This window comes from Lagopus muta, chromosome 7 (genome assembly GCF_023343835.1).
Source record: "Lagopus muta isolate bLagMut1 chromosome 7, bLagMut1 primary, whole genome shotgun sequence".
NCBI lineage: Eukaryota > Metazoa > Chordata > Aves > Galliformes > Phasianidae > Lagopus > Lagopus muta.
This window is the reverse complement of record NC_064439.1, coordinates 14933135-14959323: the sequence shown is the minus strand read 5'-3', so window position 1 is coordinate 14959323 and position 26189 is coordinate 14933135. Positions and strand designations below refer to the sequence as shown.

Below are 26189 nucleotides of genomic sequence, written 5' to 3'. Positions count from 1 at the left end.
ACACTATATATAGAGCAAATTCTCAGCTATAAAACACTACTTTTCAGTGCAGACTACACCATTGCTATGCATTCCTACCAGCGATGAACAAGAGCCTGTATGTCATCCTGGTAAATATCTGCACGGGTTGAGGTGACCACTGTTTCACAGCTGCTATAACAGTCTCACTGTTCAAGAAAACGTTGCCCATGGAGTCCAGTTTTCATCAGCCTGAACAGATGGAAATCAGAAGGTGCCAAATTTGGACTATATGGTGAGTGTGGTAGGACGGTCCAGCCATGATCAGCTATGTTCTCCACAATCTTCAAACTGGTATGGAGCCTGGCCTTCTAGTATTGCAGGAGAAAGGTTGTCTTCTCTTGCCTGACTGCAAGTTCAAGCTTTCAGCTTAGTCAGAGTTGCAATGTAGCAGTCAGAACTGGTGGTTTGTCTGGGTTTCAGGAAATCCAGAAGGATCATCCCACACATATAAGCACTGTGATGGCCTAGGGTAGAAATCAACTAAGAGATGTTGAGCAGTTGGCAGGCCCGAGCATTTGCTGAGGTAAATGATTCACAAACATACCCTTCTTAGAAGGTCATTAAGCTAAAATAGGTTTCCAAATCAGTCACCTGTTTCTTGAGGCTGAATCAATGATGGGAGCCAGAGAGGTAGGGGATGTTTCAAAAGTGGATTTCACAGTGTGAACCCTGGAAAGGATGAGGCCTGGGCCCACACCAGCCTATGCTGGCAGAGGCAGTGGCTTTGGAGGACGTGCTCCAGTTCCTCTCCCTCCTCAGTGGAGGTTTTCCTTGTGAGGGGAAAGTTTATATTCTCTTATCAGCTGGGCTGTGTGCTCAGGCCTTGATGCGGGGGTGCCCGTGGAGGGTCCTGGCGGAGCTCCTGTGTCAGGCCCTAAGGTGTCACCTTCCAGAAAGACACAACGCCAAGGGCCGTGTCTCTGACGGCTCACGGCCCAGGAGGAGGCCTGTGGTGGCGGGTGGTGGTGACCGAAGCTGCCCAGGCCTGCCGGGCCCCGCTGTGTTCGGCTGGCACTGCCTCGTGCCCGTCTCCCTGCCGGAGCTGGATGTCAAACCCAGCGATGCGGTGTTTTCAGAGCCGGATTAAACGCGGATCGGCGGATGCGGGATGAGCCCACAAGAAGGCAGTGGGGGCCGACGCCTGGAGCTGGCTGTGGGCACAGCAGCGCTCCTCCCGACCTGGAGAAATGGGACTTGGGAGAAGCGCCGATCTGTCCCGAAGCAACCGGGCAGAGGGGGAACGATGTGCGGCAGCTCCACGGCGTGCGCCGCGCGAGATGCGGCGGGCACAGCGGGGGAACGAGAAAACAAGCCAAAATAATAGCCGAAAAAATAAAGGACACGAGTTCGCGCCCCTCGGCTCCGCCGCCTCCCGCGGACCCGGCCCCAGCGGCCCCAGCGCCAGCGGCCGGGAGAGCCCCGGGAACCGCCCGCGGCCGCCCCGCCCCGGCCCGCCCCGCTCCGCCCCGCGCGGGTCGCGGGCGCCACAGGCTGGGCGCCTCCCGGCTGCCGCGGCCGCTGAGCGCGGCGGCCCCGCCGCCCTGAGGGTCCCGCGGCGGCCGGCGAAGCGGTGAGTGGCGGCGGGCGGCTGCGGGGGCTCGCGGCGGGCGGGTTCGGGGTCGGGAAGCGCGTTGGGGGGAAGCGTCCCGCCGGCGCCGGGCGTCCCTCTCCCGCCGTTCTCTTCTGGACTCTCCCGCCGCCCTGCACCTGCCCCCGCTGCTCCCGTCTCTCGCCGCGGGACGGGGCGGCCTGAGGAGGGAGGTCCCGCGCCCCCGTTCTCGGCGGGAGCCCCGGATCCTGGGGCGCCCCAGTGCCGGGGTCGGTGGGCGCCCGCGGCTCAGCGGGGCTGTGGGTGGCCTCGGGGTCCCCTGCTCTGCTGCTCGGCACCGGCGGGGGTCAGGCGGCGGGATGCGGCGTGGGGGTCGGAGGCATCGCCCGCTCCTGGGGTCTGTGCTCCTTGCGATGCCTGCTCGGCAGTCGGAGCTCTGGGGATTTGTTCCCCTTCTCGTCGCCGTTTCAAACCATTGACTGTTGCAAAGGGGGTGAAAAAAAGCGGTTATGTAGGGAGGAGATGTGTACCGTTATGTCATTTCATAATTGGCCCAGAATTACAGAATACGACCTCGATCTGCCCCTGGATCTGTGCCAACGGGCACTCGCATCTATTAAAGTTTTGTTGTGTTTTTTTTTTTTGTGTGTGTGTGTGTGAAGAACTGAGAATAATAGCTTTTTGTGGTGTGACCCCTACATGCCAAGATCCTACATCCCGTGTCTGTCAGTGGAGATGTGATGTAACTGTGCCGAGCGGTCGGTTTGATCCGCAAAGCCGGGATGTCACATCTCGGCCGTTGATGTGAGAGCACGATGGGAGCGGTGTGCTGCCGAGCAGCATCCTGCTGCGCTGCTCCACGGGATCTGCAGCCTCTTCGTTTTGTTGCTTGAAAAGTTCTGATTCTGTCTGGCAAAACTACTGCTGTCTGCGGGTAACAGGCACGTGGAAAATAGCAGCCTTCAAGCTGCGGATGATCAGATGGATGACAGAGAAGGGCTTTGCTGTTTGGAGATGCAGCCACCATGGGAGCCTCAGTTTGTGCTTCCAATTCCTAATCACAGAGGCCGGACCTGCCCTACCCTGTTATGTTCTTACAGTTGTACCACACACCAAGATTACACTTGGAGGAAATCCTGCTGTCCTGCCAGCTGTGCATGGCTGGCAGCAGGAGTCGGGAGGGACCGGGGCAGGCACTGCCTGGGGTGCAGAATTGGGCAGATCCGTTCCCCACAGCAGGATGCTCACTCTCACTGCTGGGCACAGCGTGTTTCCAAGTGCCACAACTCTGTCGTTTCAAAGGGTGGGCCCTACTCTACATGCTCCCATTCTATGGTGACATTCAGGATCTCTTCTCGTTCATGTGACATGTATTCCTCAGCTCTTGGCCAACATTGATCTGTTGGAGCCTGCCCGGCCGCGTGTGTCAAGTGGCATATTACAGTGGTATATTGTTCTTTGGATGCATCGTTTCACTGGCCTCCTATGACCTAAAAAGCACACAGAAATAAACAAGGGCATATTGTTCAGCAAAAAGGAGGCAGAAAATTCTTCTGCCTTAGGCGTCTGGTTAGGGAAAGATTACTTTTAAGTGTTCCTCCTGATTGCCAGAGAAATGACATGGTGCACGTGGATTTGGATTTTGCCAAGCAGACTTTGTTTGGAAAATCATGCGTTTCTGAACTTCTCGGACACCTTGGAACTAGTTACAAGTGCAGCAAAGTCTTGCCCAAATCTTCTAATTAATTTGGCTGGAGGCCATCCTAATTAACCTTGAGGGAGTTCAGGGGTGGAAGAGCGTGCTCTGAAACAATTGTTCTCCTGTAATTTGCTTTTCACAATGTGTTGACCCAACCGAGAGCTGCATCCATGAAATCCTTTGGGTCTCTTGCAAAAGCCATTACACCCGTTTATTTATTTTTTAACAGATGTTGTTTTCCAGCGCCTGAGTGGAAAGGGTTATCTCACTTTCTGCAACCTTGCTATTGTGCTTTGTTCCAAGAGCCAGGGGACTGGGGCTGGCCGGGGAAGCTTACTCACCGGTTCCAGCTGCAGAGGAAGGAGCTGGTCAGCCTTCCAGCAGTCTTGATGCCATTGTTAAGGTCTCCATGTGAACTGACGGCATCTTTTCACATCTATGTAGTGATAACCAGCCGTTCCTTTGGCACTGTGGTGCTGCAGAGAACAAACATTAGCAGCAGCCTCTTTGTTGGCTGAGCATATTGCAGTTGGCGGTGACTTGGGCCATCTCAAATGGTGGGGCAAGAGAAGGGTGTTTGGAATTTGAGCTAGTCTAACAACGTTGGAGATGGAGTTCTGCTTTTTGAAAGCAGAAAGTGCAAGGTGAAGGGGGAAAATTTAACACCCATTTCTGAGCTTTTAGGATAATTCTTCTTCAGTGCTGTTGGTCCTTGGGGCTCCTTGGTGCCTTTCCCCCATTTGTGCATACCCTGCCACTGCAGGGAAGGTGAGTGCGGGCTTCTTTGCTGTCTGTTTTTTTCTGCACTAATGCTTGCAAACACCACTTTGGCATTTATTTTCTAGTAGTGCAAGGGGTCGAGGGGAAATCCTGCTGAGACTCCAAGGCAGGACACACAGATGCAGGAGGGAAAGATCAAAGACATATATAATACAGGAAGAAGCAGAGGGTCAATCCAGAGGAGAGGGCACTCGATTACACATACAAGGGTAATATAAAAGGGATAACAACGCAGGAGAGGGTGGTAGTGTCTGAAAATGGATAAACAAACTGATGCATTTATTTACCCCACAGACATAGCCCTTATCTCTTTGAAAGAGGAGAAGGCCGTTCCTGGCTTGGAGCACTCTGCTCCCAACCACGTCTGGAGTGGGGGAAATTGTTTGTTTGGGGATCTCCTCTATGAGCCCTGGCTGATGGGCTGGCCCATCCTGCTGTGATGAGTGGGATGTGATGTGCACGATCCTTTTGATCACAGATCCCAGGCTCTAAAGGTCACGTCACTGTCACCTCAAAGATATTTGGCTGTGTGATGGATCCTTTACTAAAATTTAATCTTTAAAATATTTAATATTGTTATGGAGACCCTTCTGTTTGTGTTTTGTACAAATGAGAGCCTTCCTTTAAAACAAAACAAACAGTAAACAAAAAACAAACACAAAATTCCTGCTGTCCTAGTATGAGAGTAGCTCACTAACGCTTTGCCCATCGGTATTTGAGGTGAGATGATTAGCCCTTAGCATTGTGATTCTTAGATGTGAACAACAAATGGGATGTCATTTGCTTTGTTCCGCCAGAGCCCTGATGGATCATTCTGTACAGAAGTGTCATAACAGCAGGGAAACATTTGTCTGAGTTCTGAAAAACAGCATCTTCTATAGTTCTTTTTGGGGAGTGAAAGAGTTGGCTAACTATGTTTTGTTTAATAAATGTACTATTTCGTTCTCCTCTTGTGACAAACAAAAGCTGTCATTTGAGGAAATGCACCATATGCTGCCAATTGGTCTAAGAACTCGTTATATCTGTGGGACAGAATAACTGCGAGTGCTCTTTAACAATTGCTCCTTTGCTGAGAAGAACCTGGACCGGTGACAGAGCAGCAAGTTAGTGCACTGACAGCAGTGGAAGCGAGCTGTTGGCGTTTCGAGAAGCTGCCTGTATGAGCAGAGGTGTCTGTGCCTGTATGGATATTTCCTCTCTCTGTTTATGTGCTTGTTTCTCCTTGGATGCTTATGAGCTTCAGCCAATGAATGCTCGGTTGGTGCTGGGTTGGGCTACAGCAAATTTAAAAATCAACACTATTTCAGTACAAACTCCTGCCTGTGCATCACTATGAGAATACTCAAACACCCACATTACTTTAGCAAAAAATAAATCTCGCTTGGTATCATTTTTCCTTGGCAGATCTGGCAAAGCGAGCCCTGAGCTATGCTCATCTCACAGCACAGGGCTGCTGAGCCCAGCAGTCAGCACTCCCTCCCTGCCCTCCTGCAACCAAGGAGGCTTCTGCTGCTCTCCCTCTTGCCCCCTTGGGTTTGCTGATGCATCTGTGCCAGCGAGCTAAAAGACAGGAGTAAGTACTTGCTCACTGTTAGATAAACTTTCTTTAATGCTCACTCCTCTCCTCCTCCCTGCTTCCTAATTTTATTGGAGACACGTTGGGTCATTCATTTGTTCATTCATGGGTTCATCTGGCACAGTTCCTTGGTGATTTCAGTCAGGACTTCTTGCTGAAGGAATGCAGAGAGGATGTGAGCTGTAATTTTCCCTGTCTGAGTATCTGCATTTAGATGAAAAAAATGCTCACCCTGCTGCCCACAAGTAATGAGGGTGAAAAATAAAATTCACAGTTTTCTTCATCATTTCTATGAGATGAATGAAACATGCCACCCTGGGAAGAGATGTGAAGCCAACAACATAACATTGAATTATCTGCCAGCAATACTTTGGCACATCTTCATGTGTAGCCTGCAGGGATGATGATGCATTTAGCACCAGTGGACTGGAAGCCCTCAGTATGGTGTTGGCTGTAGTGGGAACTGTCTTGGAGCTTTGTCTGGGGCAGCATGGCATGTTGCGATGGAGCACTTCTTTAACTTTTTACAGTTGCATTGAAGGAGAAAGTTGGATTAGTTCAGACGGGGTGATTATTAATAAGACTGGAGATCTATACAACACCTTGTATGTGACGTGTGTTGTGCTGGAGAGTTGTTCCTGACCCTACTTCTTGTGCAGCTGGGCACTGTGTAGAGGACTTGGCTTCCCAAAGAGCTGGTGGTCCTCAGTTGCATACAGCTGTTTGGGAGGTAAGGTGCTATTGGTCCTGCAGGTGAACAAAGCCATGGAGCCGGGCCCATAAGAGAGAATGGAGGCCAACAAACTACAGCTGGGGAATCAACTGGGAAATGAGTGATACTTGAATTCCAGTCAAATGTTCAGAAATTACAGATGTGGGCATTTTAACAAAGCAGTACCTTTGGGGCTGAGGGGAGGTGGAGTAATGTCAAACTGTTCAGTTTCTGTCCAAAATCTCTTTCCATGTTAGGATCTGCTTTATTTGTACTGTTCTTAATGGATGTCCATTTAGCTCTTTCTTTAAAAGCTGTGTCAGTGGAGATTTGTAGCTTCCCAGGGAAGACAGAGTCTTCCCAGGGTAGGCAGAGTTTACCAGTCATCATGGTTAGATAGCTGATCCTAATGTCTAACCTCAGTCTCCCCTGCTGCCTGCTAAGCTTTCACATAAGATTTCCAAATCTGGAAGGAGCAGAACAAGATTACCACTGCCTTCAAGCAGCCTGATACATTTGAAATTCATTATCATGTCTCGTTCTCTCACCTCCTCCCTCTTCCTTCAGCTGAACAAGCCCACTTCTTGTAGCCTTTTCTCATGGGGTCACACTCCGGTGACCTTTTATCATTCCTGTGAGCAACTGGCAGGGAGCAGCATCTGGCTGGAATCAGGTTCAATGCTGGACGCAGGGCTGCAGCACGAGATGCTCCTCTTGGTCTTTCTCCAGATACACTTGTCCCCGGGTGCCAAGTCCTGTGCTGCTCCTGATGCCTTACCTCTCTGCGGCTCTTCTCCTGAGACTCTCTTGCTCTCTTACCATTCCATTTTGGACTTTTCTGTCTTTCTTCATCAGTGTGGTGCTTTGCGTCTGCCCATATGGAATCTCAGTCATTCACTTCACGTTGCTTTTCTAATTCATTATTATTTTATTCTAATTTAATCCCTGAAAATGCTCACAGCACTCCCCACAGATTTGTAATTGTAATCTTTATTCTGATTTACAAGTCATTAATGGAAATACTGAATAGAGCAAGACTCCAGGCGGAGCCGGTATCTGTCTTTTCAGGTTGACGTGGAATTTACTAACTCTTCCTTCCGTACAGATCTGGAACATTTGTATACCCACCTACAGTAAATTATACCTAAATAACATTCACCTTGTTTGCATATAAGACTGTCACATGCATGCATCAAAAGCTTTCCTTGTTCCAGTGTGCTACTTCTACTGTTTTTTCCCCCATAGTCACTACAGCACCAACTCCATCAAAGAGGAAAATTAAATTGATTAGACTTTATTTGTTCTTGACGAGTCTACATTTTCTGTTTTCTCTTGGCTTTATCACGTGGGAGTGGACGCAGCTGCAGTGCAGGAGCTGGAAGTGGCACTGCCCCTCTGGGTCGCACGCTCACTCCCTCTCCCATGTGCTCCATGATAATCAACACCTGCAAGAAGGATTTACAAGTAGATATGCTGATGTGTCTGAATTGATATCAAAGGCGGGCTGTTTGGTCTATGATTTCTCTATTCTGTCTCCTTCCCCATTTTGTTTGAAGTTAGATAGGATGTTTGCCCTTTGCCCATCCTCTGAGAAATTCTCAGAGATGTTTGTGAATGGCTTGGAGGCTGCTCTGGTGAATTCCCTGCTCCCTCCTCACTCCTGGTATACACTTAATCGGGCCCTGCTGTGCAGAATGCATCCAACCTACATTAATTTTCTGTAATCTTTTTTGTCTGTGTCCTGGCCTAGCTTTGCATTAACTATCTCATAATTGACTGCAGTGAAAGCTGCTGTTGTAAACTCTTCAAATACATGAATTTCATCTTTAGCACGTGAATGTGTTTATCAGTAACCGGCCATGGAGGCTGTTGGGCAATGTCTGTGGGTCTGAGCAGAGGGCAGGGGCATAGCATGCTCTGCTCTGCTCTGCCCTATATACCCCATCTGACTTCAGTGTCTCCAGAAGGACAAAATGATCAAGGTGAAAGCCCAGCTGAGTGTGTGTTTTTGATAAGCTGTCTTGTATGCACACATGCAAAACCAGTGAAAAAACAGGAGGGATTACCATGGCCAAAGACTTGCATGTTCTCCTGGGATGTTGCTCAGGGTTATATTTAGACTGAGCCAGCAGTCCCATCTAGTATTATAACTTGTGCTCCAGGAACCTGTTCTTTGTCGCTGTAGTCTGTCAGGCTTTTATCACTCAATCTGAGACTTTCAGGTTGTGTCTCTCTCTGGCTAAATTTATTCTCATATCATCAGCCAAACTAATTCAACCATTTCCAAGAAAAACTAGGGGGAGGAGGAAGGGCAGAAGGAATGTTGTTTAACCCACATTAAACAGGAGAAAGAAAAAAAACCTTCCAGCTATTTGATTGAGAGCTGCAGTGCCATCACATTCAGGAACAGGATCTTTGGTTATGAGACTTGGAGATGTTCGTATGTGTTCTCAGCAGGTGCATCTCTGATTCTAGTCACTCCATTTTCCCAAGATTTTGTCTTCACATTCATCAGCATCTCATAGCCCCGGCTGCAGGGACAGTGCTGGTGCTCTCATTGCTCCTATAGCTGTGTAAGCAGAGTGTGACTGTGTAGCCCATGTTTTCCGCAGGCAAACTGCTCCTTAGTTTCTCAAGGAACTGAGGAATGAAGGCACCAGAGTGCAAAGAGGTGAGAAGTTAACGGCACAAGGAAAGTGGGGGCAGATTGGACAAAAGGGTTGCGGCTGGGTTAGGTGGGCAGATTGGACAAAAGGGTTGCGGCTGGGTTAGGTGGGCAGAGGAACAGAGATGAGTAAGAGAAATTACTGCAGTCAACCTCTTAGGTCATCTCGTTTGTGGAATTGTTTAGTCTGAAGAAGATGTGGCTTAGGGAGACCTTGTCACTCTCCTTATGACTGCTTGAATAGAAGTTGTATTGAGTTGGAGGTCAGCCTCTGTGCCAGGAGAGATTCAGGTTGGACATTTGGAAAAATTTCTTCTCAGAAAGAGTGGTAAGACATTAGAACGGCTTTCTAGGGAGATAGTGGAGTCATCGTTCCTGAAGGTGATCAAGAAACATGTGGATGTGCCACTGAGGGACGTGGTTTAGTGGACACGATGGAGATGGACTACATGACCTTGGAAGTCTTTTACAACCTTACTCATTCTATGTTTCTGTGTCTTTGTGGGGTCCTTGCACCTGGCTTCCCACATGTGGCGTGGCATGCAGAGCACTGGGCTCTTCAGCAGTATCTTGCTCAGTTTTAATGCTGTGCTTTCAAAAACTTTGGGTGCAGATACTTCACACTGGGTGCCTAGAATGGAGAGGGTGGTTTTCACTTAAATCTGTCTATGTAAATACTTCTGTGTGGCACTCTCTGACATAAAACAAGAATAATGTCACCACACTGCAGAAATGAGGGAAGATAAGCTAGTTTAATTGTGACCCATCTAGATAACACAGTTTATAATTCGAATGCCTTTTGGTAATGCCATCTACAGAGTAGCATCTGGATAATGGCTGTAGATAAGCCATGAAGATAACATCACCTCTGCTGTGCATCAGCGGAGGAAGGAGTCCTGCAGGCTCGGTGTAATCACTAGCTGCAGCACCTTGTGTGTCCATGCAGAGGGCCCTCATTTGGGCAACTCATGATGGCTGAATGATTCATTTTGCAGCGTGAATAACGCTCCCTCATTGTTTCTGTTTCTGTAAAGTTGTACAGAATTGCTTGCAAAGTGTTATAGTTGCAGCAAAGGTGAATGAGGAGAATCATGCAATCCAAATTACTTTAAATGGCAGAGGGAGAGGAGATGTAAGAGAGGGCAGCCAGCCTGTGGTGAGCTCTGTGTCCCTGCTACTTCCCACTGAGGTGCATGGTGTTCTGCCAGGGAACTCTGCCATGTGCTGAGTAAAGGGGCACAGCTGTATGGGGGTCATTAGCACATGAGCCCTTCCAGAGCACTGACAGAGCTGCTGCTGCAGCAAGAGTTGGCATTCATCGTCACTGACAGCACTGGTGGCACTTCCAAAAAATAAGGCTGGAAAGCAGCTGTGCAAACGATACAGGCAGAACATAGCAGAAATGAGCATGTTTTTCCCACAGACAGGGGCTCTGGAAGCAGCATGGCGGTGGCTCTAGCACCAGGTTTCTCAGAGGCTTTTGGAAGTGCCTGGGGCTTATCCCTGGGGCAGTGATGCCATCCCCATGCAGGGACAGGCATCCCTGCCGCTTTGTGGCCCTCCCACCCAAGGCTCCCATTGTGACCTGCTTGCTGGGGTCCCATGGTGTCTGTGTGCTGGTACCACAGTCAGCACTGTGCATCTCAGAGTTGCTGAGAAGTTTCCGTAGAAAAGCTTGGCTCTGTTTGCAGCTCAGTGCTGAGCTGTACCGGCTGACGGGGACAAGTCGGAAACCCTGGCAAGATAGCAGGCATCCTCAGGAAGCAAACCCTATCAGAGAGCACTGATGTCATTGGCAAACAAAACAAATGAGCGCTGGAAAAACAAACTGTTTTCCAGCGTTGTTGATCTTACCTCAAATTAGAAGCCCTGTGCAGCCTTTGCTCTTTGGCCCAGTCTCACAGATTATTTATAAGGACGTGCTGCAGCCACAGTTTTGCTACTCCTGCCAGTGCAACTCCTTTGATAGTCATTTTTTACGTTTATTTATCTAAGGGAGGCTGGGAAGAGCATCCCAGCACCACGACTGGTTTGGGGAAGCCAGCCCGTGTCCCTGTGGGTGCTGGGTGCTAACTCAGTGGGCATCCCACTGCTCCTCACCAGGAGTGGGATCGGAGCTGAGCCCATGGCTGTGTGTTCTCACTGCTCCCTCTGCCTCCCCGATGGCCCTGCAGCAGCAGCGAGAGGGTTAATCCACGCTCTGCGCCAGACTGGCAATAATAGCAGGAAAAGCGCAGCTCTTCCTTGCACCTGTGAGCGCTCCGATGGGCTTTCTGCTCTCCCGGGTCGTCACATCAGATCTTTCTCCTGTTGGAGGCTGAACAGCTCTAGCAGCCAGCTGTTCCCCTTGATCAGTGCCTACCTGGTTCCTCACGCAGTCCAGGGTGGGGGACGGATGGAAAATCAGCCTTTTAGGCTAGCGTTCAAAAATAACCCACAGAGCCTTCCAGGAGGGAACGGCCCGCTCCTCCCTGCTGAAGTTTGGAGCCGTGTTCAAGCAAGGGATACTCCTAACGTATCTTCACCACGACTTTATATTTTAAAGGGTGTGTAGTGTTATGTGTGTGAAGAGGGAAGGGATTCATTAAGCTCCAGAGACAAACCGGTTTAAATGCTAAGCAGGCTAGCAGGCTGCAAAGCCACTTTTGCAGCGTTCCAAGTTACTGTCTGAATCTCGGCTCTGCATTACAAATGTTTGTGTATTTCTGCACTACATAGGTCCGTGTATTTCATTAAATAACAGTGACAACAGTTCTCACCTTCCTCTTGCCCAAGAAGAGCAATAGAGCCCTGTGTATAACATGCACTCACTTTTCATGGTTGGACTAGATAATCTTAGTGTCCTTTCCCAACTGTAATGTTTCTCTGATTCTATGATTCATGATCTTTGCAGAGACATTCTCCTTCCGAGCAGCTGCCAGTGAGAGCTCTTGTCCCTCAGGTAGAGCTGCTGCTATGCAGGGTGCTCAGCACTCACCCTGCATGTTGGATGAAGTGCATATGTGGGGAACATCATCTCAAGTGTTCCATTTTATATAACAAATCTATTTTGGTGTGTTTCACTTCTCATTTATGCACCTTTTTCTTTTCTTGTAGCGCAGTTCAAGCAAGGAGGAACGTCCCAGAATTGGTTCCTCGCTGTGCACAACCTACAAAGTAGATCATTACCTTCCAGTCATTTTAGAACTATGGAGGAATGGATATCCCATAATTGCCGTAACAAGATGTGAGAGAGGTGCAGACAATAGAGACTGTTTCCAGCCAACTAATTCATTTTGCTGAATCTTTGCCGTAGTTGGTGAAGAGTTGAGAGCTGTCACCAGAGAGAAAAATCCTGACTGTCGTGTGTGTTGGAATCATTGAGACATAGGCACCTCAGGTTGTTTTCAGTCATTTTTCACAGGGAAAGTGTGCTGTAAAAATAGAGCATTCTTGAAATCTTAGGCTTTGTTTTGTTCTGGGTTATGATTGCTGGATTCCAGCAGGTCAGTGTAGGCCAAGAAGAAAATCATCTGTAAAAAAGGCTGCTTAATGGGGGTGTTGCATGGCATTACCTGGGTTTCTCATGTGGTTGCATCATGAATTTTGGTTCTCATGCAAATACTGTCCTTATTCATGTGAACATTTTTTCTTAATAGGAATATGCAGAGCTGTAGGGAGTGGCACGTTGTCTTGTAGGCCTTCCCCTCCTACCACAATGACTTGAAACATAATGCAGAGAACATCACTCAGGACAGGAGTGAAGTTGGGTTTTAGGCAAAGGCTTGACTCGGACGGTGGGCTCAGCTCTGGCACAGGGTTTTTTGGAGATCCCATAGTAAAATCTGAAAGCTGCATTGGCCAATGAAACCCTTGTCTTTAGCAGCACTGCCTGTGGATCAGGGATGTCTCTCCTTGTTTAAGGCTGTCTTCTCTTTTGATTTTTTTCCAGTCATGGGTCTTGCTGGAAAGAGCTTTCTGATGGCGCAGCTGTGAGTGAAACCAACGCAATATGTTCAGTGTGGAGGACCTCTTGATTTCTCATGGATACAAATTGTCTAAAAATCCCCCTGCTTCCTATGAGAACAGATATGATGGATACCGGCATGAAGCTGCAGGGAACAGATCTGCTCAGAGGACACTGAATGGCTTGGAAGCAGACCCTAGAGCTGCTTACTGCAGAAAGCCTCTGACGAAAACCAACTCGAGCAGCACTGAAAGCAGTCATGGGAGCCAAGGGAGACAAGCAGGTCCTGGTTACCACCATGACCTTCAGGGTTTGTCCACTTTTCATACTTCAGAAGGGGGGTAAGTTTCAGCACCATGCCATGGCTTTGCTTTCTCTTTCTTTTGGTTCTGGCAGATAACTGAGCATGCCCCTAACCCCTGACACCATCTTCCTGTGATCCTTTCCTGCTTCCATACCAGTGTGATTATTTCCATGCTCTGCAAATTGAGATGAGAGGTAATAGCCTTAAGTTGTGCCCAGGGAGGTTCATGTTGGATATTAGGAGAAAATTTTTCTCAGAAGGAGTCGTGAGATATTGGAATGGGCTGCTGAAGGAGTTGATGGAGCCGTGGGCCCTGAAGGTGTTCAGTATAAGTAGATGTGGTACTTAGAGACATGGATTAGTGGGCATAGTGGTGATGGGTTGATGGTTGGACTGGATGATTATAGCACTCTTTTCCAACCTTATAATTCTATGAAATGTCCACCCAAAGAGATGGCACTTCTACTTTGCTGCTGCTTTGAGAATACTGAGGTGAGGGAAAATGCCACCGACTCATGCTGTCTGTCTCAGAAATGCCTTGCTGATGCTCTTAGGAAAGCTCAGTCTAAGTGTGGTAAAACATAAAGGGGAAAAAGCTCTTTTTGTAAAGGAGTAGTTTTAAAAATCCAAACCCAGCTTCTTCTGCCACATGCGTGCCCTGGTTGTGGTGATAGATTCAGCTGTGTGCAGCTCTCAGTGGGTGTTCCTCCATGCACAGAGGACTTTCTTGTTTTCCTGAGGCTGTTCTTATGAAGTAAACATAAGGAGGTGCCTGTGTGTTTCTTTTTAAAGCAACTCAAAGCCAGTGGAAGCTCTTGTTGTCACTCCATAGGACGTGCACTAGCACCGGCATGGCTCTCTCGCTGCGGAGTACGTGCACACTGGGCTGGGGCAGGCTGGGCAGGAAGAGCTGTGTGTATACAGCAGCCCAGCATTGTTCTGCAGCTGTTTGAGAGCTCCCCGCGAACAAAGGAAGGGGTGAGAGTAGGACTGGGATTCAACCCTGCTGTGACGGCATTTCGTGAGGAAAAGCCCCTTCCTCCTGCAGAACAGGCTTGAAACTGAAAGCAGGACACAATGCTCCAGCCTTGGGACTCTGTCCTCTTTCAAAGACCTTCAGTGACACGTGGCAAAGGCATGTGTCCCCTGGCTGCTGGGCCTGTCTGCTCTTCCCTTTTTTCTCCCATCCCCTTCATCTCCCTTCCCCTTGCGAGGCCAGTTGCCTGGAGCAGGAGTGGCTCCTGACTGCCAGCTGGAATAGCAGGCAGGATTGGATGGGAGGACTGTGAGGTGGTGCTAAGGTGGCATGTCCCACAGCAGGGAAGGACCCAGGTGAAAGCAGCACTTCTGGAGGCAGGAGAGGACATGACCTTACTGGTGGTAAGGAGGATCCTTCACGGTGTGCCTGGAATGAGGGGAACTGGACAGCAATGAAATGAAGAAAGCCATGGCAGAGGCTTACTTGTCTGCCCTGTGTCTGAGATGGGATAGAGGCATCTGCAGGGGCGAGGGGAGGCTAAATGCAAAACTCCTGGCAGATTGAGTGTCCCTTTTGAACCTCTCAGAATGCAAGGTGAGGAATCTGTCAGCCTACAGCATGGTAAATATGGTATCCTGGTTTTCAAAAGCTGCTTTTTCATGTGAAATAGGGATCACGGTCCTGTAAATGACTTTTTGTCACACTTCAACAAAAATAGAAATCTTTTCTTATTGTTAAGCAAACTGCAACTCCCAGTGAACCTTTTGGGAGCTCTTACATGTCACTCACAGCTAGGAGCGAAGGAGAATCTCTGTAGCAGCTGCCCCTTCCTTGCCATCCCTGGATGCACAGCACAGTGTTGGCTCTGCCCAGGAGCAGTCAGTGGGCCAGATTGAATAAAGTTCGCTGCAGTGTTGGTACTGCAGCACCTGTGCTTTAACTGCCAGGCTGTAGGGTAAGAACCCTCCAGCCCATCTCCCTAGGCTAGACCCTGGCTTTCCCTGTTTTTAAAACTCAGGAGAAGAAAAGACACAGCCATACAGACACTGCTCTTGAGAGATGAGCCACTTTGGGGTTGTTTCACTGTTCTGCCAGTATGATGATTTATTACATCTTGTTCTCCACATAGAGGAGCAGGTGCTGGTAGGGCTGTCCCAGTCATCCTTGCTTTGCTGAGCATTAGGAAGGCTACACGGGGAACAGGAGATGAGGCAAAGAAAGGAAGGAAGCTGCCCTTGTGGTAGAGAAGAGAGGATTCATGGAAGGAGAACGGCTGCTTCTTTTCCGAGTGAGGAGATGCATGCTGCTTCGTTATTTGTGTGGGAGGAACTATGTTAGTAGCTAGCAAATTTAGAGCTAAGTAGATAGTATCATTAATGAGGTCACCTGCTGCAAAAATTAGAAGACGGTACTGGTGTTTCAGAGTGGATGAGTGTATGTGAGGATAGGATCCCAAAATAGAACACAAGTTGCCAGTGTCCATAAAAACTCTCATAAAACTCATAAAAAATTTTTTCCCTTTGCTGCCAAATCCTGTCAATAAGTTCCTTACAGCACCTTCCTGTTGGGCACAAAGAACTGCCCCAGTGCCCACATCTCATGGACCCTGAGTACCTGGGTGCCTGATGCCTACCGCTTACGCTCTGGGACAGAAACTCCTATGCTGTTTCTGTACAGCCCTGCAGTTTTGTGATGTCAGCCACGCTCCCTTGCTTCTGGCGAGTCATGCGAGGTCCGCTTGTCCAGCATCGCCCTGGGGCAGCCATGACCCATTGCTCTGAGGGCATCAGCTCAGTGACATGTGGTTGGGCAGCCGGTGCAGGGCAGGCTCACGGCCTCCTCTACTGAGAAGAGCTAGCAATAGTTTTTAAAATGTTTTCTCATTAACCTGATTTTATATAGAATTAATTCCAAGCACTTTCTGACAGCACATGTGGTGCTGCTTGGAGTCTGCTTGAACCAGGACTTTCAGAAAAGAGTTCATAATGCTTTAATTTTCCTACTTGGTCCAATTGGATTCTTCTATATCTCTGGATGCCTGCACATAACCACCTCTAGCACCTAAGGTGGGAGCTGGAGAGAATGCATTATTTACCTAGTGAAAAGATCATGAAAAAGATCAGGTTTAAATGCTCTAAAAATACCTCTTTTTAAATGTCTTCTACACTTGCATGACCAGGAGATAGATTGTTTGTATCATGTCTGGTAGTTTATTATCAGAGTCCAGCTATTAATTGTTTAATCTTGAAAAAATAAATGTAATCTTTTTAACAGTTTTAATACGTTTAAAAAGTTTTACTAAATGAAGGAACACCCTTTCTGTAACTGGCCCTCTCCTCACTTAGGGCCAATTTAATGAAAATCTGCGCTTGAGCTTTGGTTGTCTTTAAAAAAGCAAACTAACCAAAACTGCTCTTTTATTGGTTTCCTAGGAAAGAGTTGAGTAATGTTTCCTTCCCCAGTTCCTGTTTCCTATTAAAGCCTTTGAACAGCCAGCCCATTTCATTTCTGTACTATTAGCTGTGGCCATTGCAAATCTCAGTATTAGTGTCGACCATACTTCCTTCCCCCAGTGTTTTTATACTTGGCTGATAAGTATTTGTTCTCACTTTATATTCAGTGGTTTTGTTCTTTTTTTTAAATGGTGAATGAACCTTTGCAACAGTAGTGATTCACCACTTCTAGAAATGTAAAGATTTTGAGATGCTTTTTTAGGAGACCTGGTAGCACTGAAGCAGGAACCATTTCAGGGAAGTCTGCTGGCCTGCACTGAGCAGGATGTCAAACCAAATAATTGAAAGGGTCTCTTCTGATCTTAGCATCTATGACTGTAATTTCTAGGATTTTCCTTAGATCCTCACATGATGATTAATTAAATCACATTGGGTATTTTGTGTTGTTAGCAAATCTGACAGAACAGAAAGAGTAATCTGTCTGTCCCCACCTCACTGCTGCTGAAGCCTGCTTCTCTCCTGGTGTTGTAAGCAGAGATACAAACAGTGCTGTAGTAGCTAGCACTGGGTCAGGTGAAGGTGAAGATGTGATAATCTCAGAAGAAGACAGCTTTCGTTCAGTTGTTTCCACATGCTGAAAGGCACTGAAAAGTTTGTTGTTACTGCAAACAACTTTCTGATATAGGAGGTGCCCTGTTGTATCTCATTGATTAATTTAGACATTTATTACTTCCTGGGGTTCTGCAATTGAACAGTATTTTGTGCGTTAGAGTCAGAACATTTTGTTCAGATGTTAAGTCTTAATCTAACAGAATTAATGTGAACAAGATATCCCAGCTTTATTTTCAGCTCTTACAGGATAAAGTTAATATATGTAAAAGAAAATTACTGTGGATCTAGACTGAATAATTTTCAGTTGAATTATATTAAGTTTTCACAAACTGCTGTTCAAATAGATTGTTTATAGTGAAAAAAAGAAAAGGAGCCCAATGACACTGTTTGTGTACCTTGGGGTTGACGGAAGAGGGAGAAATTCTTGGGTTCCATCTACATACTTGTCCTATTTATGTCAAAATTGATTTTTCATTCTAGTTGTATGCTGGTGGCAGCTGCATAGTGTAATAGCAGTAATCCTGTTGGACACCATAGGTACAAGAATAGCAGAACACAGTTGAAGATGAATTATTTAGAAGAAAAAGTACCAATTTTGTTCAGTAGTAATATACAAAATAGTTTAGTCTGTTCCGAACACATAGAGAAACTGTTTTGTTCTTTTAAGTCTGTGTTCTGAATTTCTGATCTGCGATAAAATGTGTGGTGTCTTTCATATTTCAGTAATGGGTAGCTGGAGATGATCCCTCTTTTTTTCCTAAGCAAAAGTTATACTTCTTTTGGGGTGTTTTAGATTTAAATGTTGGTTCCATCATAGTAAGAGCTGTGCTGATACATTGCCACTGTTGTGTCATGTATCATTTCATCCAAAGCCTATCAAAGGGATTTGTGCCCTCAGAAAGATGAACAAGAATCAACGCAGGAAACGACATGTTTAATTTCAGCTTATCGTGCTTCATACAGGATATATTTTAGGAAGTAGCCCTCTACTTGTTCTCCTTACCCTCTGCATTTTAGCTTTAGAGTCCTGTTAAACTTGCTTGTACCAGTGATGCCCTTGAAGTTTATAGATTTTGATGTAACAGAGTGCAGAAATAAGTTCATCATAATCATTTCTGGCTTTCTGGTGCCCATTGAGGGAGCTGTACATGTTTGCAGAGCACATAACTGTGTGCATTTGTTTCTAACAGCTTTGCATTGCTAACAACATGCCAGAAGAGCATCGGTTCCTTTGCTGTTCCTTTGCTCGTGCTAATGGCTGACTTAAATCCTCTCATTAAAATCATAAAGCCTTCTGGTTGCAAATAGATTACAGAAACCCCATTGGCATAACTCAACATTTGACCTCTTAATGGAATTACCCATAAGGGAAAGAAAGTGCATCTGTGGAAATTGCCTATGACGACACTGTTTCTTTTTCAGGGTTTATGACAGGCCCCAACTAGCATGGTCTTCCCAGCCCAAGAGTGATAAAGATCTGGCCTACTGGAGGAGGAGAGGGCAGGACTTCAGCGTGCTGCTGGGCTACTCCCAGAAAGGAGGTGCAGAAATGCAGGGTCTGACCGCGGCCCACGGGGCACCCAGGCACCCCAAGGATGCCCAGATGAAAGTGGGGTTGAGCACAGAGTACGTCAGGAGAAGTGGATTGCCCGAGAGCTGTGAGGGGCCTGGAGACTGCAAATGGCAGAACATGAGAACAGAAAGCTGGAACCAGCCAAAAAAGGTAGGAAGGCAAATGTCGGATGGTGACAGAGAGAAACTGCTCCAAGAGCTGTATTCGCTGACTCTGGGAGACGATGTCTTAGGCTCCCACAACAAAGGGAAATCGCAGTCCTTGCCGAGAGTCCTTCTGCAGGAGAGCATGAGGTGTGTGGAAATGCCCTCCGTGACCAACAGCAACAACTCCCTCAGCGTAAGTAAAGCCCCTTCCTATCCTTCACACAGATTGACTGTGGAATCGGCCAAGCACCATGAAACGGGAGGCCATTTCCTTCCCCTGGTGAAGCCCAAGTATGGGAGACCTCTGAAGCCTCCATCCTATGAACTGCAGCGACAGAGCAGAACTGCCGAAACTGGTTTTCAGGACCACTACCAGAAGGATGAACCCATTTCTTATTTAGCCAAAGCAAGTGAGCCGAGGCAAGATGCTTGTGTTCATGATCCTGGTTTGGAGCCCCCGGTCTATGTACCTCCTCCTTCTTACAAATCCCCACCTCACCATACCGTGAGCCCACATCCCCTCAGTGAAGTGCCTAACAATGCCACGTATGCCAGCAGTGATCAGCAGGACACTGCAGAGCGGGCTGTTGCCTGCCAACGACCAGCTGTGAACAGTGTTGAAATGGGAGCTGCTCCTTGCAAAGACAACCATCTTCCTCCTGGGAAGCAAAGCCATTCGAGGCGCCCCGCTGACTTCCTGCGTTCTGTTCAGTATATTCCCTTTGATGATCCTCGGATACGGCACATTAAAATTGCACCACCCGATGGTCTGCAGGGCAACATTAAATACATTGAAAATGCACATAGTCCCAGTTCCGGTACTTCGCAAGAGAGAGATCTTGAAGTACAGTACAACAGTGCCTTTTTGGATGCATCACACTTAGCCGGTTCTGTAAAGGAAGAAAGAACTTCTGACAGCTCCACCCACAGCAGCAGATGGTTGGCACCATCCGTCCGAGATCAGGAAAATTGTGCCTTGCTGGACCAAAGAGACAGTTGTAGCACAGCTAATCACAGCCCCTGTAACAAAGCCAGCACAGAGTACACAAAAGGCAAACCTCTTGTAAGAAACTCACATATGGACAGCACCTGTGAGACCGTTACAAAAGTGAAAAAGTTTGAACCTGGAACTGGGATGCAGAGCAAAAAGAGTTCAAAGAAAAAAATGAATGAAACTATATTTTGTTTGGTCTCTATCCCAGTTAAATCAGAATCAAATCTGCCAGATACAGATAGGAACAACAACATAACCCAGAGCCCTGATAAGAACAGGTTTGATAACAATGGGGCTTTGCAAGAACAAAGTCTCTTAAGTATGTCTTCAACTGACTTGGAGTTACAAGCTCTTACAGGAAGCATGACCAATAAAAATGAGTTACAAAAACAAGAGCTGTGGAGACCAGAAGAGTTCAAACAAATGAATGACCTCAGATTTATTCAGCCTGCAAAACACAGAGAGCTCAAATACTCTGGCTCCTGGCCAGGTGATCAGTACAAAGACCAGCAAACACAGACCAGTTTCTCTGAAGAACCTAAAAACCCACAGATTTTCCATGGTCCAAAGCCTGGGCAACCCAGCAGTAACAAATCGCTGTCTCCAAAGCAACTAGGATGTACGGCATCCACAGCTGGGTCGAAACAGACAGGGTCACCTTCTGATGACAGAGGCTGCATACAGGGTGCGTATGGCATGAAGGGGCAGATGTACCTCAGCCAGTCCAGCAACAGCGCATTTTCTAGAACTGCCACCTCCGTCCCACAGGCCTCCTCACCCAAGGGCCACCAGAGCCAGCCCCTGCCTGCCCAGGAGCGGGAAGCTGGCGTTATTCCCAAGGCTGATGTAGTTAAGGGAGGAGCAGGAGCTCCTTGCAACAGTAAAGAGCTGTTTGGGCAGTTCCTTCTGAAGCCTGTCAGCCGCCGACCATGGGATGCAATAAGTGAGCTAGAAAGTTTTAACAAGGAGCTGCAAGGGCAGGAAGAGAGCATGAGCAGTGAGGAAGACTTGGAAAGTGCAGGAGCTTCTCCGCAGCCACATGCCCTTCCACAGAGAAGGTCACCTAGAAATGGGAACCAAGAACCAAAACGCGATGGGAAGTTGGAAACAGTTGTGCCAGAGGTGCCCGTATTCAAGTCAGGGAGAGTTAAAAGTAAGTCTGAAAGTTGGAGCACAGGGACAGAGCATGGTGCTGAGATGAGCTGTGTTGGCTCTCAGTGCTCTTCACAGCCAGGAGGGAGCAATGAAGGAGTCAGACCAGCAGATGGAAGTCTGATAACAGAAATGAGGACGGGGGAAGCCAAGAATAGAGCAAACAGCCAGCCAATTCGCACAGGACCTGTCAAGAGATTCTTGTCTAGTAGCCCAAGCAGCTCCTACCATGGTAATCCTTTCAATAATCCTGTCTTACAGGAGATGAGCGAAGACCAAAATTATCTAGACTTTGTTAAACTGAGCAAAGGTGCGGCTCCCCAAAATGATACAAAATTCGAGAGAGGCTCAGTTGTACGCTTGTCCTTAACCAAGAGGAACCAAGGGTGCTCTGAGCCAGATTTGAGGGCAGTGGGACTTGATACAGCCTCAGGCCCTGGTGCTAGCAATTCTGATTACTCTTCAAATGAAAATTCTGTGGAAATCCCTGTGAATGAGTCCTTGCAGGCAAGAGCTGCAAGAATTTTAGGCATAGAAATAGCAGTGGAATCTCTCCTTCCAGATGACCACGTTGGGCCCCAGCCAGGCACAAGGCCTGCAAACAATGCCCATGACTTTGGGTCATCAGCAGAGAGCACTGTAAGTGGCAAAGAAGGAAAAAAAGACAGTTCTTATGAAAGCAGACGTAAGTGTGGGTGGACAGAGAGTGCTCTCTTTGTTGGAGAAAGGGACCAATCGTTATACCCTGATGAATGCCAGACCACTCACCAGGAAAGCAGCACTAAAATGTTGGTGGAGGAGCAAGCGTTTGAACAACCTGAGAGGCCCAGCCAAGGTGGAGACCAAAAGTTGGTATCCAAACCAACTGTGTGTCAGCACTCAGAAAAGAGAGTGAGGAGCACCTCAAAAGTGATAGAGACACTACAAGGCAAGCTCACATCTCCACCAAGCCGGACTGCCATGGATCGCTTAGTGCGAATGAAAGAAGTCGACTCTGTGTCCCGGATGAGACGTCTGAGCATTAAAAGTGCAGACTCAGGAGAGGAGGTGGACGAGGAGAAGCTGGCAAAGGTACATGAGGAGAGAGGAAGCAAACTGGCAACTTCAGGGACTGTGTCCAAGCGTGTTGTCTCTCTCAGTGAAAATGGATATTTAGGTGGAATGGACAAGAAGAAAATCGACAGAGATTTTTCCTTAGGTAAGACCCTACTTTGGGAGATCCAAGTGGGTACTGTTTTCTTATGTAACAGGCACAATCGCTTTCCTTATGCCCACGTAATGATGCTCAAATAGCAACAGGCCGTAGGTGGTACTACCCCCATCTGGTTGCCACCTCCTTTACTCTCCTTGTGGCAGAGGCAACATGAGTGAGTGATCCTATTTTAGGAAAACTTACTGTAAAAGTAACTTGTGATACTGAAACTCATTCACGCAGACTGGAGCAGTCCCCGAGGTTTGCTGTCTGTCTAATTGTTTCAGGGAACTGCCAGTTTTAAATAGCTCAGTTCAGAGATAGTCACTCTGGTGCCAGTGTTTAGGAACATGTGGTGATTTAATCATAGCCTCTCCTTGAATACCTAATTTTCCATCTCTAATACTTAAGGAGACACATACTGTATCAGAGTTCAGAAAGAACTAAAAATAAAAATCTGATGTTCTTCTGTGAAGCCTCTGGGAAATGGCTACATTAAGGGGCCTGGAAAATTCTCTCTCTCATGAATATTTTCCAAATCACATGTTGAGCACAACTGTTATCCCCAGGTCAAATGGAACGTTGACTTTTTCAGTGAACACCTTTTTTTTTGGTGTGTGTGTTCCTCATCTCTCAAGAGCACATAAACTTGGGTAGTCCATATGCACCCCCGAAGTAACGTGAACTGTTCTCTCTCCACAACAGTTTTCATATGGCATTGTATTAAGCAACTGAAAATCAGCTGTTGCCATAGATCTGTGTGAAGGTACAAACCTCCCAGGCTACCTGCCTAGTGCATTAAATGCATTGGAGTGAGCCAGTGCATAGTGTGAAAGTTGTTAAATTAATATCATCTTCTCTCTGTCCTCCTTGCAACAGCCACTACTCTATCTTGAAATTCACACAGGTTATTCATTAAACTCCATTGATGTAAATCTGTTTACAGTTTTCCAGTACAGAGGGACTGAAACTAAATTGAGCATGCTTTATAGTGAATGTATGTATTTATTTCTGAAGGTAAATGTTTATATGAGTTCTCAGCATTGACTTTTCCAGTCTTACAGCCTTTTCCTTTGCATCTTTTTCTGTATCCCACAGCTCTGCATCTCCTTCTGCTCTGAGCCGTATTTCTCTTGAGCAGGTTTTCCAAACAGGCTAATTCAGCTTCCACGTATCCATCAAATCCAGTATGCCCCACATGTATCTCATATGCTTTCCTCTTTTGGGGTTTCGGCTGGAATGAAGAAAATAACTGTTGTAGTGACAAGACTTCAGGGATGTATGAAAACAGATTGTGTGTGTTTTATTGGAGCCTTGTACTCAGAATTATTCTGCAGCAAATTAGGCCTAGTTTTATCCTTCTTACTGACAATGCCAGGCTCGTGTTCTGCAATGTGTGCCCACTGCAGTAGTTCCTTTTAACAGCTTTCCCCATATCTGCATCATGGCTGTCCCTTCGCGCTGCACACATCCAGCACTGCAGGGTAACACACATGGTAGAAGCAATCCCCTCCACTGGCTTCCTCCCATCCAAAGAGACTGACTTGCTGACAGACGCAAGATCTTCATCTTGCCTTAGTGAGGCAGGACTGGAGATTTGTGTTTATAGAAGGGCCTGATGCTTGTTGACTTTGTTAACTCTCACTCCATCTTCCGGACTGTCTCACTGGTACCAGTGAAAGCCAAAATGAGAACTAGTCTTAAAAAAGCACTGATATGCATTCCTTTCAGGGATTAGATATTTCTAAAATCCATTCTAGTTGGAGTGAGCTAGGGTGATGTTAGTCTTATAATTGCAGACTGGGCCTCCTTTAGAGGCTCAGAGGCCTTAGAAGAAACAGGCTTTCACATGTATAATGTAGCTTGGCAGATGAACAGTCATCTCAGAGTAAGAGCTGATCTTACTATGCAAATAGTGCCATTTGAAGAACATCTCCAATGTTCCCAAATGTACTGGATGTTTTTTTTCTTCTTTGCTGTTTGAAGACTGCTTCCGTGAGGCTACTGATCTGGCCTTGTTTCTGTAAAGAGCATTGCAAATTAGCTTAACCAAATGATGAAGAAATGTTTGTGCATCAGTGCAGGAATTCCAGTATTTGCGCTTCCAGAATTCTGACACTGCTAGGAGTCTTCCTGGCAGTTTGGATCTTTGGGGTCCTTGGTTTAGATGCTGAAGGTCTGAGCAAGCTTTTAGGGAATAATCTGGGCTGTGCAGAAGTCTTGTGGCCCGAGTTTCTCACCCCACTCCTTCAGAGCTTTTCCAACTGGTGGTGAGTTCTCACACCATGAATGAGTCCAAAAACTGGGCCAGGGAGGCCTTGGGAGAACCTAGTTTCTGAAATGTTAATCCATTTTTATTCTTAGATCAGCTTTGTGCAGAGCAGTTTGGAGCTGTTATGTGTTCTTGTATTTTAGATGGAGAAAACATTTGTAATTGCAACTGAAATAGTATCTTCTCACATTGCCAATGCACTAAGCTTAGATGCCGAGCTGTCCTGGAGTGCACCAGCCCTCAAACACTATGTTCCTTTTGAGTTTGTGCATTAATGTGGTGTCTGTCCTTGAAGTTTGGAAATTCCAGCAGAGGCTGAACAGTGATAAGCAGTTCTTACATAGGCGCTGCTGGCACAGACTCCTTTCTTGGCTAGCCTGTCAGTGTGAGGAGAGTGGAATTACAGGTCCCACCCCAGCACCCACTAGGGCCGAAGTTCTTTCTTAGGCAGTCTCTTGATATGCATCTGGATGCTGCAGAGGGACACACAGAAGTAAAAATTTCCCTCTGACGATTTTTGTGCTTGTTTGAATGAAGATGTTCACTCATATCAGTGTAAAACTCCTCAGGGTGAACATTTTACTCTCCAGTGTGATATTTATGGGTCCAACTATTTTCATGCTTAACTGTTTAAATGCAAGTGCTATGGGAGTATAGCCTATGGGAGGGACTTTTAAGATTAGCACAGATACCCAAGTTACACAGGCACAGCAAGTAGCATAGGCTGCAGTGCTGGATTGTCCAGACCCCTGGGGGATTACAGACTCCTGTGTGGCTGTGCATCCCAAGGTGTCTGGGGTAAGGCAGGCATGTGCAGGGCAGGCAGATCTCAGAAGGCAAAGCCCTTTCATTGCAATCCTCTCCCAGAGTCACAGGGATGTAGGATGAAGGAGAAGTCTTGTGTCTGTTCGCTGCATGGCCGATGTCAGAAATGCAAAGTGAGGTCTATCCTGTGACCTAGCAAGAGGTAGGCTTAAAATAAAGATCAAAGTTAGTAAGACAGTCCGGTGCTTTAGAGAATGATGTTCAAACCATGAGCTGCAGTTTTGCTGGCAGAAGTGAGGCAGTTTGACTGCTGTGAGGTGATACGGTGATGCTTTCCATTATGCCACTGCATGAATCTCAAGCTGAGAAAGCACAATCAAATAAAAAGACGCTGAAAACTGAACTGTGTCTCTGAACCAGCCTTAATCACCCCAGTAGGAAGAGTGCAGCATTTACGTATTGTTCAGTGTAAGGGGGGCAAATCTTGTGTCTTTCAGTCTGAAAGCATCTGAACACTAGAAGCAATCATTTAGCAGTCAGTCAGCTTTCTCCTACCCACACAAGGCTTCCCAATTACATCCCCATGCATTTGATCTGAGTTGTTCCTGACTTATACTGGTGCAAATGCAGAATTGGGGTCAAGAATGTATTATGTATTTTTAGGGCTGTCAGTCCAGTGTTAGTTTCCCTTTTCTTTATATAAAAATTAGGGGGAAAAAAGTCTTATTTCCATGCCTCACTGCATGTACTGGTGTTGAAAAAGTTCCACAATACATTATTCATTGTGTTTTCTTGTCTT

General features: G+C 47.0%; 1 protein-coding gene across 4 annotated transcripts in view; it reads left to right on the top strand.

Moving 5' to 3' along the window:
* JCAD (junctional cadherin 5 associated) overlaps positions 1–26189 on the top strand; it is a 58335-nt gene that overhangs the window by 27485 nt on the left and 4661 nt on the right. The window contains exons 1-3 of one of the 4 annotated variants that reach the window (XM_048950895.1): positions 1489–1591; positions 12934–13289; positions 18719–26187. In XM_048950895.1, coding sequence (XP_048806852.1) covers positions 12994–13289; positions 18719–22454 — 4032 coding nt within the window. In that variant the 5' untranslated portion in view covers positions 1489–1591; positions 12934–12993 and the 3' untranslated portion in view covers positions 22455–26187. Of the gene's footprint in view, positions 1–1488; positions 1592–12933; positions 13290–18718; positions 26188–26189 lie in introns of those variants that run through there. The other 3 variants (XM_048950896.1, XM_048950894.1, XM_048950897.1) reach the window with 3 other exon arrangements.